Source organism: Periophthalmus magnuspinnatus, chromosome 22, assembly GCF_009829125.3.
Source record: "Periophthalmus magnuspinnatus isolate fPerMag1 chromosome 22, fPerMag1.2.pri, whole genome shotgun sequence".
Classification (NCBI taxonomy): Eukaryota; Metazoa; Chordata; class Actinopteri; order Gobiiformes; family Gobiidae; genus Periophthalmus; species Periophthalmus magnuspinnatus.
The window spans coordinates 7,195,644-7,211,021 of NC_047147.1; the positions used below are offsets into that span (position 1 = coordinate 7,195,644).

General features: G+C 37.7%; 2 protein-coding genes and 1 gene segment (V, D, J or C); all 3 read right to left on the bottom strand.

The window, feature by feature from the left end:
- Positions 1 to 333: 333 nt before the first annotated feature.
- LOC117390868 (serine/threonine-protein kinase pim-1-like) lies at positions 334 to 2,086 on the bottom strand. The gene is made up of 6 exons (XM_033988674.1): positions 2,023 to 2,086; positions 1,404 to 1,870; positions 1,270 to 1,317; positions 802 to 1,189; positions 537 to 707; positions 334 to 428 (listed from the first exon to the last, which is right to left on the bottom strand). The coding sequence occupies exons 1-6, from the start codon at positions 2,084 to 2,086 to the stop codon at positions 334 to 336; spliced, it is 1,233 nt and encodes a 410-aa protein (XP_033844565.1).
- Positions 2,087 to 5,400: 3,314 nt separating this feature from the next.
- On the bottom strand, positions 5,401 to 6,681 carry LOC117390869 (immunoglobulin kappa variable 1-12-like). The segment is given in 2 exon segments: positions 5,401 to 5,776; positions 6,482 to 6,681. Coding segments are annotated over 2 exon segments (576 nt in total).
- Positions 6,682 to 13,238: 6,557 nt separating this feature from the next.
- LOC117390870 (serine/threonine-protein kinase pim-1-like) lies at positions 13,239 to 14,880 on the bottom strand. The gene is made up of 6 exons (XM_033988675.1): positions 14,817 to 14,880; positions 14,309 to 14,664; positions 14,175 to 14,222; positions 13,707 to 14,094; positions 13,442 to 13,612; positions 13,239 to 13,333 (listed from the first exon to the last, which is right to left on the bottom strand). The coding sequence occupies exons 1-6, from the start codon at positions 14,878 to 14,880 to the stop codon at positions 13,239 to 13,241; spliced, it is 1,122 nt and encodes a 373-aa protein (XP_033844566.1).
- Between the last annotated feature and the right edge of the window lie 498 nt (positions 14,881 to 15,378).

The window sequence follows — 15,378 nt, forward strand, 5'->3', positions numbered from 1 at the left end:
AACATATTGTATTTTATTAGATGCAGGTTGGGCCATTCCTTTAGGCTTTACAAGCAATTATGATAATGCTGCAGTTGTAGAGCTGTTTCCCGGTTTGGTTAAAACAGGAAGAGATGTACAGTATATACAGAGGAGAAATGCAAGAAGGAAAAGTGTAGGCTTACATGATTTCAAATGCAAATTTATTAATGCAATGATTTAAAAAATTCAGTATAAAAAAGTATAAAAAATGGCTATAAAATTTAAATTGTAATAATTGTTGAATTGTCTAAAAAAGTAATTTAAGTAAAATAAAAAAAATAAAAAATAAAATAATAAAATAAAACTAGAAGCTTATGTCTCCAACCAAGGGTGACGCTGAAGCTCCTCAAACGAGGGCCTGTCATTAGGGTTTTTGGCCAGGCAAGATTTAAGGAAATGCCGACATTCTGAAACACAAAAAAGGGAAAAGGTTAGGAAATAAATATAAACCAAGTTCTTCATCTCAAAATACACTTGACATGTTTATGTTGTAATATATAAATGTAATATCTTACCTTCTGACAGGCCCGAGCCGAAGCGTCTCTTCCTCCTCAGGTAGCAGTGTGTATTAAAGGCCCTGAGATGGAGGAGGTCGTAGAGCAGCGTGCCCAGATGAAAGACTGTGGTGGGCTCAGCTCTGTACGCTTTACAGGAATACCACTCAGGAGGCGCTTTACTGAATGTCCCTGAAATCACAATATCAGTTATGATACTTACTCTGCTTTTTACACTTTATTACTCATTACTGTTGAAAATAGTACTTAAGAGAAGATGAAATACCTGCATAATAATCATAGGTGCCTTCCTTGACTAGACAACCACAGCCAAAGTCAATGACCCGTGCTTTGGGGTAGCTGTGGTTCGTCTCCACTAGAATATTCTCTAGTTTCAAGTCGCGGTGGAACACGTCGCTGTTATGCATTTGGATGGAGGCTTCCACCATCTGCTTCAGAATTACTTTTGCCTCCTCTTCCTCCAGCACTCCTCCTTTGGCATCTTTATAATCTAGCAAGTCCACTGCGGGATAAGGCCGTTCCATCACGAGGATGAGCTCCTCTGGAAGCTCATAACAGTCCAGTAAAGAGACCACGGCCGGGCAGTTCCCCTGGGACACTTTAGCCATAAGAGCCACCTCATCGATGATGTTGTATTCCACGCCATTCTGCACCTGAAAAACACCAAAGCATTTTACTCATAATGCTCACTTTAATCTGTTTGTTTTGGTTAAAGGTATATAATTTCACTTACCACTTTTTTATAGAAGACTTTGTCTCGTGGAATGTGCTTGATGGCCACCTGTAACAGTACAAATGTTAGTGCTTTATATTTTGGGATATTTTGGTGTCATTTTGAAAGTTATAATAGTCGTAATAAATGCTTACAATGGAGGCGTCATGCAGACATATGCCGGCAAACACAGAGCCGAAGCCTCCGCTGCCCAGATTGTGCAGCTCAATGTACTTCGACTCAAAGTCAGCTCTGCTGGTGCTGACCTGGTAGTTGACATCGTATAGTTCATCCTCAGGAGAACTGCAGTTCTCAGGAGGACTGCAGTTCTCAGGAGGACTGCAGGTCTGAGGAGAACTGCAGGTCTGAGGAGAACTGCAGGTCTGAGGAGAACTGCAGGTCTGAGGAGGACTGCAGGTCTGAGGAGAACTGCAGGTCTGAGGAGGACTGCAGGTCTGAGGAGGACTGCAGGTCTGAGGAGAACTGCTGGTCTGAGGAGGACTGCAGCTCTCGGGCAAACTCTCAAGTTTGGCCTTTTTGAGTTCGACGTTGGGCTCAAACTCAGCCTTCCGTTTCCTGTGTACCTTGGTCTGTCCCTCCACAGGGACACAGGTGTCAGTGCCTAACACAACAATATGATCATTAGTGAAAACTGCTCATACCAGTGTCTAAACTGACACTAACACTGAAAATCTATAATATTGTGGTATTGTAACTGAATTTCTGCATTTTGAGTCTGAAGTCTGGCTCTCTGCTCCCTAAATCCTGACATACCTGAACGTTTTGCACTGTCCTCCTGCTCAGAGGTCCAACGCCTCTTTTTAGCACGTTGTGGCATCATTGTCTGCACTTTGGTTTAGTTTGCCAAAGTACTTTCACTGTTTATTTGCTCTGTGTGAGAAGTGTGTCTGCTCTCGACGAAGGTTTGGTATCGACTGGTTCAGATCCAGTCTGAACCAGACTAGGTAAACTCCACGGTGACTTTATGACATCACTGATCATCGTCACGGCACCAGAGATTCTAGAATTTGGAGCATTTGTTCTTTGGAACTGGTCTTAGTTTTAACTTGGACATTTATTTACATTTAAATTATTAAAATATGTTTTTATAATCAATCTGTTTTTAATGATATAACTATTGCATTTCTCAATTGTTTTGCATTTTTTATACTATTCTTTATGTCCCATAGTGTTTATATTGTGTTTGGATTTAGTCAAAATGTATTTTTCCGCTGCATACATATTATTACTTTTCAAGAATATTAATACTTTTCTATTTACTTTACCTCAATATCACAACAGTCTGTGTATGAAACTACAAAGTTATGTGTCAGTACAAAAATGCAAAAATGGCACAATGTTTTCTCTTGGTGATCTTATTTCTTCTCATCTCCGGTGATCTTCGGCCCCACCTCTTCTCCGTTTGATAATAAAGATGACACTTGTCTGTACTGTAGTAGTGAAGTTTAGCAGTTGAGAGTTAAGAGATTTGCCAAAAGAAACGTGGACCAATTACTGATACTTGAGGCACAGCTATGAAAATGTACAGTGGCACAGCTGGTAGAGCTCGCCCTTCAACCAGAGGGTTAAAATTTAATCTTGAATCTCGTTCTTGTTGCTGTTGTGTCTTGGTGCATTTAACCCTTGTCATCCACTCCAGTCACAGTATAAAGTGGCTGGTTATATCTTGAGGGAAATCTTGAATAATCTGCTAATCACTGTTTTTATTGTGGCTACCCCTGGACAAAAAGCACTGCTAATCTTGAACAAACTAATTAATACAAAAAAACATTTCAGTTCCATCATATTCTGTTTGAAATCAAATTAAATATTGTCTGTAGTCATCTCAAGGAGCTCAACTCATTTAACATTAGACTTTAGCATCTTGTATGTTTTTTCTGCTGCTCTTTTACCTGCCAAAGTGCATTTATACAAAGTGTTTTTACTGGTGTGATTGTGACGAACTTCTGCCTCGTGTGGAACAGTTTACTCCTGGTCTTAATGACTGTAATTTCACGGTAAATAAACAAAACAAAACAGCCTTTGCGAACATTTGTAAAGCCTTAGACAAAATCTCTTTCTTTCTGTTAAGTGCAGGTTAAATGGTCCCTCCTTATATTGGACCAGCTCTTGACCCTGATATTTACTGATTCTGATCTGCAGATTTTAGATTTAATGTACACAGTTCTGGTCTAAGTCTTTCACACAAAGTATAAAATGATACTGAGCCTAGATATCATCTGTTAAGACGTCAGTTTCCCCAAGTTAGGTGTGTAAAATGATATTGTATGCGTTATGCGTAGAACAGTAAGGTTAAGTAAGGACAGACCTGCAACATCCACAGTGAAAAGTTACTATTATTTTAATTCAAACTTTAATCCCAGTTTCATTTGCCATTCAGTACTAATTGCTGCTGTTTACATGTGTTTGTTAACAGTTTAAGATACGAACTGGTACACATTGTCAGAAATGCAAACAAATATAAAACATTTTTATTTAATATACACAACTTTTAAACTTCTTTCTGTGTGTGTTCTTCTGTTTAGATGTTTTAACCCACCTCTTGTCAGGCTGTACCCATTCCACAACAACTACAATAAGAGTGACCAGTGAGAATAGTTGCACACATTTTGAACATCCACTGTCCCACCTGTGCCTTTAATAAAAAGTTTGGCTGATTCTGTGTCTTTGAACTCAGTGCTTCTATCCAAAGTTACTGTATTGTCAGTGAGTCAGTGACGCAACCTACAATGTGACCTCTTCTTTTCAAAATGGCCCAAAAACTGAATGATGTAAATGTCTTGTATTTCCTACAGTCACTCCTGTGTCCTGTGTTTGAACATTGGCTCCTGGTCCCGTGTGAAGTGTCTCCCTCTGAACCTCTCCACAGGGTTTTGAAGTTCACTCCAGCTCGAGTGAAAACTATTTGGCTTCTGACTCATAGGTTTGTGTAATATCCTCATGTGGTTTGAATGTATTGAATGTTTGTATTATTTGTGTTATATTTTGTGTTTTTAACACAAAATAATAATAGTTTTTATTATTCACCATGTGGTGAAACTACCTGATCAGTTGAGTATATAGTTATAGATACGATCAATTATATATATTTTGAAAACGACACACAAGGGTTTCACGCAGTTTACTTAATAGCATTTTATTGTGATTTTGGGTTAATACAACCCAAAATCACAATAAAATGCTATTAAGTAAACATCATAATGCATCATAATGTAGAATTTGACTATTAGTCAAAATAGTTTCCCAATACAATACAAGTATATTTGAGGTTATAACAACATTAAAGTTATAGGCAGCAGGTGTTACTGCTTCATATTAAGTCCTGTTCTTTGTCCTCTTCTCGTGTCTTCTCATGTCAATGTGCCGCATCTCGCTGCACAGTAATTACTCTTTGTTCTGTTCCTGGTTTTCCATTTTTATCCTTAACGCACTCATTTTTTCATAGTTATCACTTAAATCCCCTGTAATCACCTGTCTGACCAGTGCACTGTTGTTAGTATCTCTCCATGAATGTACATTTTGTGTAAGAAGAGCATTAGTGCATTACACATCTGTAGAGCCGTCATATAGTTTCTAGATGCATAATCATAATTACATAAATAAGCTGTAGGAGTAGGACAAATCTGTGAAGAAACAAATTGGCCCACTGACTATATCTGACATTGAACAGGGTGTCAAATACAGTCCAATATATACAAATATTAACAAAATGTAAGTCTAGGCTTCTCTCATTTGACTCTAAAATGGCTCACTATAGATGCATTTAATATGTCCGTTGAAATACGTATACTCATGTGCAGTGTAGTTTGTATAAAAAGTGGTGTTACTCATTTGTTATTGACTAAATATTGATGTCCACCAAGTCTGCTCGTTTACCCATAAAAGTCACCACACACTACTGCAATAAAGCACTGGCGGCATTAAAAAGCTCTAGTTTTAGTCACCTGTTAGATATAGAATAAATCCAAGGCATTTTGTAATGGCCACTTTGTGTTGTTCAGCTGAATCTTACATAACTTGCAATGAGTAAAAAAAGCATAAGGACATGGCAGCTGCAGTGGGTGTGGCTTATATCATTTCTGATTCAAAACCACTAAACACGTTTTTGTACAGTGATGACATAATATGAATTCATTGTGCATCACTAGCTGCACAGTAATATATCGCACTTTGCTCGGGTTGTACATCCTTTATAATCATGGAAGCTCTCTTGGCTTTTTCCCCGCTCAAATCTCCGGTGAATTCAAAATGTTTCTTTAAGGACTCCTCATAGTCTTTGCTTCCATAGTTTATATGTCCAATACGTTTCATTGACAGGTCCCCAGGTAATTTTTGGTACCAGTGCATCATGGTATAATCCGTTCTGTTATGGCTGCAGACTATTTCAATCTGTTCTCCTGAGTTTTTGAAGACATCTGATGGAGACTGTTGGATTTGAACAGAAGCAAAGCAAATGTCTAAAAGTGAAAACCAAATCAGTAATGTCTGCATGTCGGCCGGTCTGAGACTTCAAATCTACTGTGACAAGTCTGATTCATAGATGTCCTTTTTGATCAAATCCAGGTGGTGTGTATATTCAGTCTGGTGTGTTCATGAAGCTATAGCGCCACCTACAGGGAGCATTAAGGGAAACCATCCAGTACTCCAGTTGAAAGTTGTAATGAATATTCAAAGTGGGTTGGATTCCTTTTATTTATATAAGTAGTCATATATTACCAATAAAATAATAGACAGCTCTTGGAACCATAATTTCAGAATATGAATAGAAAAGAAAATGATCTTCCCAGGATGCATTAAATAGAAAAACAATATTTGAGGATAACACAACCAAGGTATTTCTAAGTTGCAAGATTTTTTCTGTATAGTAGTGTTCATAAGGTATTTGTATAGGCTGGAAATCGTAATGTTATTATAAAATTAAATATTTGTTATATTGCCCTAACAGTCCTAATAATCAGCTGCTCTTCCTTGTTAAAACAATTTTCACATTAAAAGTGGGCGGGGCCAACTGAAATGTATCTAACTGCTATTTCGATGTGGTTTTTGTATTGAGAAATGGGGACTTTTTCCACTGTGAGAGAAGCTGCGCAGTAGTACATCGCACTGCTCGGCTCTTCTATGGTTAAAAAGGACTTTTTGCCCTTGTTTGCGTCCCCTTCGATTTGTATTTTGGCCCCATCCTCTGGACTTGGAGCTGTGGCCACTATGTAACCTAGAAACTGCAGCTGTCCATCTTTTAGCTGTTTGTACCAGAGGATTTCGGTTGTAGCTGTCAATCTCATGGGAACATTGGATTTTAGCGCTGGTTCCCTTTGTGTTGTATATGTCCTTTGGAGTCTGGTGGACCTTGTCATTCAGAGAAGAACCTACAAAAATATAATACATGAATAGAAAGTTGAACAACTGTATCATCAAAATTGTTGAATGTTTTGTTTTTATTACCTGAAACTAGAATGACATTGAAAATGATAAGAACTATAATGAACGTCTTGCTGTTTTTATAATCAAATGGGGAATCTTTTGAGACACTTATATGCTAAGGAATCGCCCAATCAGAAAGGGGGATGTGTATAGTGGGTGTGGTCAAATATGTCCACTTCCTGATTTTGTAACCCAATGGGAGGGACATCACAATGTTCATGTACTGATATATAATGATAAATTATCTTTATATTAATATGAATAAGCATGAATTGTAATTTTATTCTAGTTTGTATACTGCCTCCTGTATTTTAGTATTATTAAAACTGCTCAGTGTAATGCTAAAAACAAATGCTATGTCTTATGTGACCTCACTTGACTTTCCCTTGTGCAAAGTCTCTTGTATAGACTGATAAATTGTGCTGTGGTTTATTCCCGTAGCTGTTCCTCAAATACAAACATGCTTGAAAGAAGTTTTTTTTTGATACAAGACGAGGGAAGCCTCTGTGTGGAGAGACTTGTATTGGACAGTGGTGGCCAAGCCACTTTTTCATAAAGAATACAGGGTTTCAAATCCGTCACCTGTAATAAAACAAAGGGCTGAGTGAAATAGTGGATTCAATGGTTTCAAAGCAGAAGCTGAAGTCTGCACGTTCACCACAACCTCATAATCCAGTGTGGAGAGGAAGGTTGCATGCATTCCTTTTCTTGAATTTATTGGGATACAGTATTTGTTTCTGTAATAAAATTATCATATTGATTTTAAACTGAACATAATTCTGAGATATGTTTTTTTAAAGAATATGTTTTTGTCAAGCCAAAATCTAAGTGTTGACTTTCAGTCAATGTACCATTTAAAGATCTGTTGCTTGCACGTTATTTACGGTAAATGTCTTTTAGAAAAAGAAAATCTTCTAGTTAGTTTTATACGCATTCAATTCAGTGTAACATTTATAAGGGAATATCTGATTTTGTTAAAAGCTTATTGCAATTTTTAAAGTGCCTGATCAGCAGAGGGAGCACTTACATCAGAAACAGCGTCATCTGCATATGAATCTATGTGTTCTCTTAAAATGTAACCAGTGGAATTAATAAAAATAGTAAAAAGTAGCAAGCCCTTTGTTTAAAGTTAGAAAATTGTATTTAAATCCATTGACTACTACTGCCTGGGTTCAAGAGAACTCTATGAGCCACTGAACGTTTAAGACCTTCATGTAAGTGAAAGGTCTTAAAGAGAAAATGTGACTGTTATCTGCCCGAGGTTCAGATTCAACATAATCACAATCAGAAGGATCACTATTATTATCCAAAACAACACATGCAAAGACATGAACTAAGACATGAAGTTTTTGCCTTTCTAAATGCTGATAAACATTTATTTCTCCCAATGCCCAATCAAAATCTAACCTAGTTATGTGCAGTTATCCTGTTAACTCTTCTTTCTCTAATTAAACAATTTCTGAGTTGAACCAAGGATTATTGCGTTTTTTTATTGTAATTTTTCTTTTAGGCGCATGTTGCTCTACAATTTCATTTTAAATGTATTGATAAAAAAAGTTTAAAAAAAAAAGGCCATATCAGGGTCAGGGAATCCTGACATTATTATACTAAACTGAAATCAAGTGGAAAAACACCTCATAATTATGGGGTTTGTAAAGATTACATCAATGTGTGTGCCTTCATTTACATTTCTACAGTCAGGTCCAGTCAGAATGGACATTTATTGTGTGAGATTTAAGCCATTGCGTTGGTCTTTCAAAGTTTCAGACTCTTTTTCCAGCCAGTCAATATTTATATCACCCATTATCAGGGCCTCATAATTTTCCAGTTAAGAAAACATAGTGAACAGATCATTAAGAGCACTTTTTCGAGGCTGAAGGTGCACGATAAATATCAGCAGCAGCCAATTTTTATCAGGATCATTTACATAACTAACAGACAGAGACAGATATTCAAAACTTTTAGGCTTTGAGCAGAAGAATAGAAGATCCATAGACACATGATCTTTGACATAAATGGCAACACCACCTCCTTTAGACTGCCTGTCACAATGAAAAATTGTATTATTTTTAATATTGATTTCCTTATCACTTCTTTTATGTGATAGGCAGGTTTCAGAAAATATAAATATATCTGGGTCTGATCTGCCCAGACTTTAATGTAATCTAATTTAGATATGATACTACATACATTCATTATTCCCAGTCCCTTCTTTGTCTTGAAGTTTTGCAAAACAGGCTTGTCTAGCTCCTTTGGAATAATAGCCTTATTTGAGTTTGATTGGGATTTGACACAGCAGCACCATTAAACCATTAACACTGAAAAACATATTTCAGATATTTTCAAAATTACAGGAATTGACCCGAGTAGCTTGTCTTAAACTTAGACACATTTCACTGTCAATAATCCTTGAGGGAAATGATTATGTATGATTTTATGGTAGATCCTTTTTTTTTCTGTTTGTGTCTAGTGCTTGCAGGTTAATTGTGTATGTTGTAAATGGGAATGATAAAACTGTTATAGCTTATTAGGTGGTTTATACCGTCCAAACAATCATCTGCACTATTTTATTCCAAAGATCAATCAAAATCATTAAGAGTAAGTGTGGGCGACTGAAATGTATCTAACTGTTAAGTCAGTGTGTTTTTTGTATTGTGAAATGGGGGCTTATGTCACTGTGAGAGATGCTGCACAGTAGTAGACGTCACTGCTCGGCTCCGCTGGTTAAAGTGGACATTTGGCCCTTTTCAGCATCGCCTTTAATCTGCATTTTGGCCCCAGATTCTCTATATGCTAAATTGGCCATTTTGTAACCTAGAAACTGCAGCTGTCCATCATTCAGCTACTTGAACCAGAGATGGGAACACTGGATTTCAGCGCTGGTGTTGTATATGTCCTTTTGTAGAACCTACAAACATTTCTTGTAACTGAATAGAAAGTTGAACAATTGCCTCATCAAAATTGGTGAATGTTTTATTTTCATTACCTGAAATTAGACACAATCAGAAAAGAGGTTGTGATTTCTGGGTGTGTAGACAGAAAAAGACTGATGTAAGTGCATTTGGAGCTGTCTTTTAGTAACTGTGGCTGTGTTGGTTGTGAAATATGTAATTTCATAACGACTGTCTCCCTCTCGTGGTGTGATAAAAACTATATCTACTTTTGATCCACTTATTTGGACACTTTAACCTTTCAAGCCTAATTTTATCTGGTGAATTATCAACATATTTTAAAATAAGACGTGTAACATGTCTTAAGCTTAGACAAACTTTAATCTTATTATTCCTTGAGGGAAATTACTTGGAAGTAATAGAATAATAAAATAGCACAAAAAACAAAACCAATGTACATTTTCATATAAAAACAAATGAATAATATGCAAAGAGGTGAGCTAAGCTTAATGAAAAACACTGAGGTTTAAAATGATCAGATAAGAATGAGTTGTTGTAATGTGGAGTCTAGCAGTATTAGTCCCACAGGTTTTCATTGGGTTGATCTGAGTTGAGTGGTGTTTTTTTTTCTGTTTGCAGGTGGCTCTTTGGTCTGATATTTAAAATGGAGGATGTTTTTGTGAGGGTTTTATAAGGCTCCGCAGCACTGTGTTGTTTAGCTGCACAGAAATACACCGCACTGTCTTCTACTCTCAGGTCCTCCATGGAGAACGTGGCTTCAGAGCGTCCATTTCCAGAGAAGTTAATGCGATCTTTGACATCGTCTTCAGGGTAGGCACTTTTCACATTCAGAAAGCCCAGTAGTTTGAATGTAGCACTTTTGTCTTGTTTGTACCAGAGGATGTGTTCAAATGTTGAGTTTTTATGAGAGCATTTCATTTCACTGGTAGATTCACCGGTAAATTTTATAACTTCAAGAGGAGTTTGAGACACATTTTGTGCAGCTTTGGGGGAAAAACATAAGTCTTATTATAAAAAGAATTCAATATATTTGAGTGTATAATTTGCATGTGCTGTGCTTACCTTTAGTTTCACAAATGTAAAAACTAAACCAAATAAAAAGTATTAACATCTTGTGTTGTCAGATTTCTGTTTCTGTAGCCTCGCTGCCTGGAGATCAGTAAAGTTTAGTGTAACGTGGTGTGTAGGACAGCTCTATATACCCACACATATGGCTTTAGCTCCTCCTGGTGATGGAATTGAAAACTTCAGCTACAATAAGAAAATCATTTTATTTTCTCTATGCATTTTTAAGAAATCATGTTATCAAATGAAGATAAAATAAGAGAACCTTCATTTGTTCCACAACAGGTAAATTCCAATGTTGCTACAAACATTTTAAGAACAGCAGGAGAATAGAAATAGGAATAGGTACTCAAAAATCAGCATGATTTATCCCTTTCTCCTTTTTTCTCCTCAACTTACTCATCCCTCTCTCCTGTATCAGCCTTTCTAGTTTTTTCTTTCTCTCTCCTCTTGTCTCTCTCTCCCCTCTCTCCTATATTCCCCTTCTCTTTCTCCTCTTGTATCTTCTCTGTTCTTTCTTCTCCACCTCTGTTCCTTTTGCTCTCTCCTCTATCGCCCCTCTCTACTTTCCTTCTTTGTCTTTTTGCTCTATGTTTGCCAAATCTAACAGTTATAGAAAGTAATGGTTTTACAGATCTACGCGCATGATTTTTCTAATTATACTGCTTGGGAATCATATGACACAGCTCCAGTTTCCTACTCAAGAAGGATAAAGAGCAGATTTTAGACTAATGAGCTTCATCAGGTCTTTTGTTAATTTATTTTAATAGATTTTTTTCCAGAACAAGGTTTAGTTTGACTGCTGTTCAACTAGCGGTCTTCCTCAGAGTGGTCACGTGATGTTCCTGTGATGTGTCTGGTCAGCTGTCCGGTGAAGGCAGGACGACAGCACCATCTGCTGTTTGACTTCTTCAGGGCAGTATCACAGGTGTGTGAGAATAAAAAAGCTGTGGGTGGATTGCCCATGGGACTTTAAACCAGGACGAGGGGGCCTTTTTACTCTCACACACCTGGAATACTGTAACGTTTTTGTTACACTTTATACTTCCAGTTAAATTTTCAGATACATAATACTTCTATGAACATAATCATAATGAACAAATAGTTGGTTAATTGATATCTTTAAAACCTTACATTCAAACCCATTCCTTATGCTTTATTAAGGCTAATAAAGGTGTAGTTATTGAAAGTGGCACCCATCTATGTGTAGACTATATGAGATCCATGGCACTGACAGGAGTGGGCTGTGAATCTGCAGTTGGATGCCGTCCCAAAATGTATATTGTCATTCACTGTGGTGGACACTAAAATCATAGTCTCACACACAGAATATATTTGAGTGACAGCAGTGGAGCACTTTATTGTTGGATGTTATTGCTGCAGTTTTGATTAAAGTAGAGACTTGGAAACTTTATCATCTTTTTGCCAACATCCACCATCCTGTATTTACACCGGCCCAGGCCCTAGAATGTACCAATTTATTGTATTTTTGTTACTGTCTCAATCAGAGTTTTTGCATAGAGTTCTTTAATAAAAACAAAGGTATTAGTTTAAAAAAAAACTCACAAATTGTAGCAACATTGATTTTGCTCCCTGGACCTCAGTAAACTGTGATGTATAAATGAGAGGTGAAATGTTTATTTACCCAATCTCAGACCAAACAGGAGGTCTAAGGGTGGTCTGCACACTAATGCTTTTCTATTGTGTTTCTGGGTTTTTGGCCGATTTAGCAAGTTCCTCTCGAATGGATGAAAGAGACAGATGTAGACAGTGTTGAAAGAAGAAATGAGTGTAAGACATAGGCTTTTTTCCTATTTCTTTGTGATTGATCTTTTGACTTAGATCTTTTGTATTTCTGTCTCAATTTATACTGAGCGCTACAGTGTTCTATCAACTAGACTCATTGAGCATGCTCAGACTGTCTCCACTGTGCCCTGTGGGACAGTGGTTGAGAAGAGGGGCAGGGTGGTCCAGAGCTGGTCTCATCCTGTGGAGCTCTGGCCTGGGGCAGATGGTCCTGTCTGGGGACTTCCAAATGATAAAGGATTTGTGATCATTTAAAAATTCTGATGACCATGAAAAATCAACCAATGATGTTTTTATGTCAGGAGTGAGATTCGAGCTGTCAACCTTCTGATCAGTATTAACCTTTATTTTTAAATTGAATCTCTTCTAACAAAGGCCTCCATAGTGAATCCCCAGTGATCATCAGCCCTGTAGCTCCGTGCACAGTACTCTTTACCTCCTAAACATATTGTATTTTATTAGATGCAGGTTGGGCCATTCCTTTAGGCTTTACAAGCAATTATGATAATGCTGCAGTTGTAGAGCTGTTTCCCGGTTTGGTTAAAACAGGAAGAGATGTACAGTATATACAGAGGAGAAATGTAAGAAGGAAAAGTGTAGGCTTACATGATTTCAAATGCAAATTTATTAATGCAATGATTTAAAAAATTCAGTATAAAAAAGTATAAAAAATGGCTATAAAATTGAAATTGTAATAATTGTTGAATTGTCTAAAAAAGTAATTTAAGTAAAATCATTGTTCTAAAACTATATAAAACTAGAAGCTTATGTCTCCAACCAAGGGTGACGCAGAAGCTCCTCAAACGAGGGCCTGTCATTAGGGTTTTTGGCCAGGCAAGATTTAAGGAAATGCCGACATTCTGAAACACAAAAAAGGGAAAAGGTTAGGAAATAAATATAAACCAAGTTCTTCATCTCAAAATACACTTGACATGTTTATGTTGTAATATATAAATGTAATATCTTACCTTCTGACAGGCCCGAGCCGAAGCGTCTCTTCCTCCTCAGGTAGCAGTGGGTATTAAAGGCCCTGAGATGGAGGAGGTCGTAGAGCAGCGTGCCCAGATGAAAGACTGTGGTGGGCTCAGCTCTGTACGCTTTACAGGAATACCACTCAGGAGGCGCTTTACTGAATGTCCCTGAAATCACAATATCAGTTATGATACTTACTCTGCTTTTTACACTTTATTACTCATTACTGTTGAAAATAGTACTTAAGAGAAGATGAAATACCTGCATAATAATCATAGGTGCCTTCCTTGACTAGACAACCACAGCCAAAGTCAATGACCCGTGCTTTGGGGTAGCTGTGGTTCGTCTCCACTAGAATATTCTCTAGTTTCAAGTCGCGGTGGAACACGTCGCTGTTATGCATTTGGATGGAGGCTTCCACCATCTGCTTCAGAATTACTTTTGCCTCCTCTTCCTCCAGCACTCCTCCTTTGGCATCTTTATAATCTAGCAAGTCCACTGCGGGATAAGGCCGTTCCATCACGAGGATGAGCTCCTCTGGAAGCTCATAACAGTCCAGTAAAGAGACCACGGCCGGGCAGTTCCCCTGGGACACTTTAGCCATAAGAGCCACCTCATCGATGATGTTGTATTCCACGCCATTCTGCACCTGAAAAACACCAAAGCATTTTACTCATAATGCTCACTTTAATCTGTTTGTTTTGGTTAAAGGTATATAATTTCACCTACCACTTTTTTATAGAAGACTTTGTCTCGTGGAATGTGCTTGATGGCCACCTGTAACAGTACAAATGTTAGTGCTTTATATTTTGGGATATTTTGGTGTCATTTTGAAAGTTATAATAGTCGTAATAAATGCTTACAATGGAGGCGTCATGCAGACATATGCCGGCAAACACAGAGCCGAAGCCTCCGCTGCCCAGATTGTGCAGCTCAATGTACTTCGACTCAAAGTCAGCTCTGCTGGTGCTGACCTGGTAGTTGACATCGTAAAGTTCATCCTCAGGAGAACTGCAGCTCTCAGGAGGACTGCAGGTCTGAGGAGGACTGCAGGTCTGAGAACTGCAGGTCTGAGGAGGACTGCAGGTCTGAGGAGAACTGCAGCTCTCGGGCAAACTCTCAAGTTTGGCCTTTTTGAGTTCGACGTTGGGCTCAAACTCGGCTTTCCGTTTCCTTTGTACCTTGGTCTGTCCCTCCACAGGGACACAGGTGTCAGTGCCTAACACAACAATATGATCATTAGTGAAAACTGCTCATACCAGTGTCTAAACTGACACTAACACTGAAAATCTATAATATTGTGGTATTGTAACTGAATTTCTGCATTTTGAGTCTGAAGTCTGGCTCTCTGCTCCATAAATCCTGACATACCTGAACTTTTTGCACTGTCCTCCTGCTCAGAGGTCCAACGCCTCTTTTTAGCACGTTGTGGCATCATTGTCTGCACTTTGGTTTAGTTTGCCAAAGTACTTTCACTGTTTATTTGCTCTGTGTGAGAAGTGTGTCTGCTCTCGACGAAGGTTTGGTATCGACTGGTTCAGATCCAGTCTGAACCAGACTAGGTAAACTCCACGGTGACTTTATGACATCACTGATCATCGTCACGGCACCAGAGATTCTAGAATTTGGAGCATTTGTTCTTTGGAACTGGTCTTAGTTTTAACTTGGACATTTATTTACATTTAAATTATTAAAATATGTTTTTATAATCAATCTGTTTTTAATGATATAACTATTGCATTTCTCAATTGTTTTGCATTTTTTATACTATTCTTTATGTCCCATAGTGTTTATATTGTGTTTGGATTTAGTCAAAATGTATTTTTCCGCTGCATACATATTATTACTTTTCAAGAATATTAATACTTTTCTATTTACTTTACCTCAATATCACAACAGTCTGTGTATGAAACTACAAAGTTATGTGTCAGTA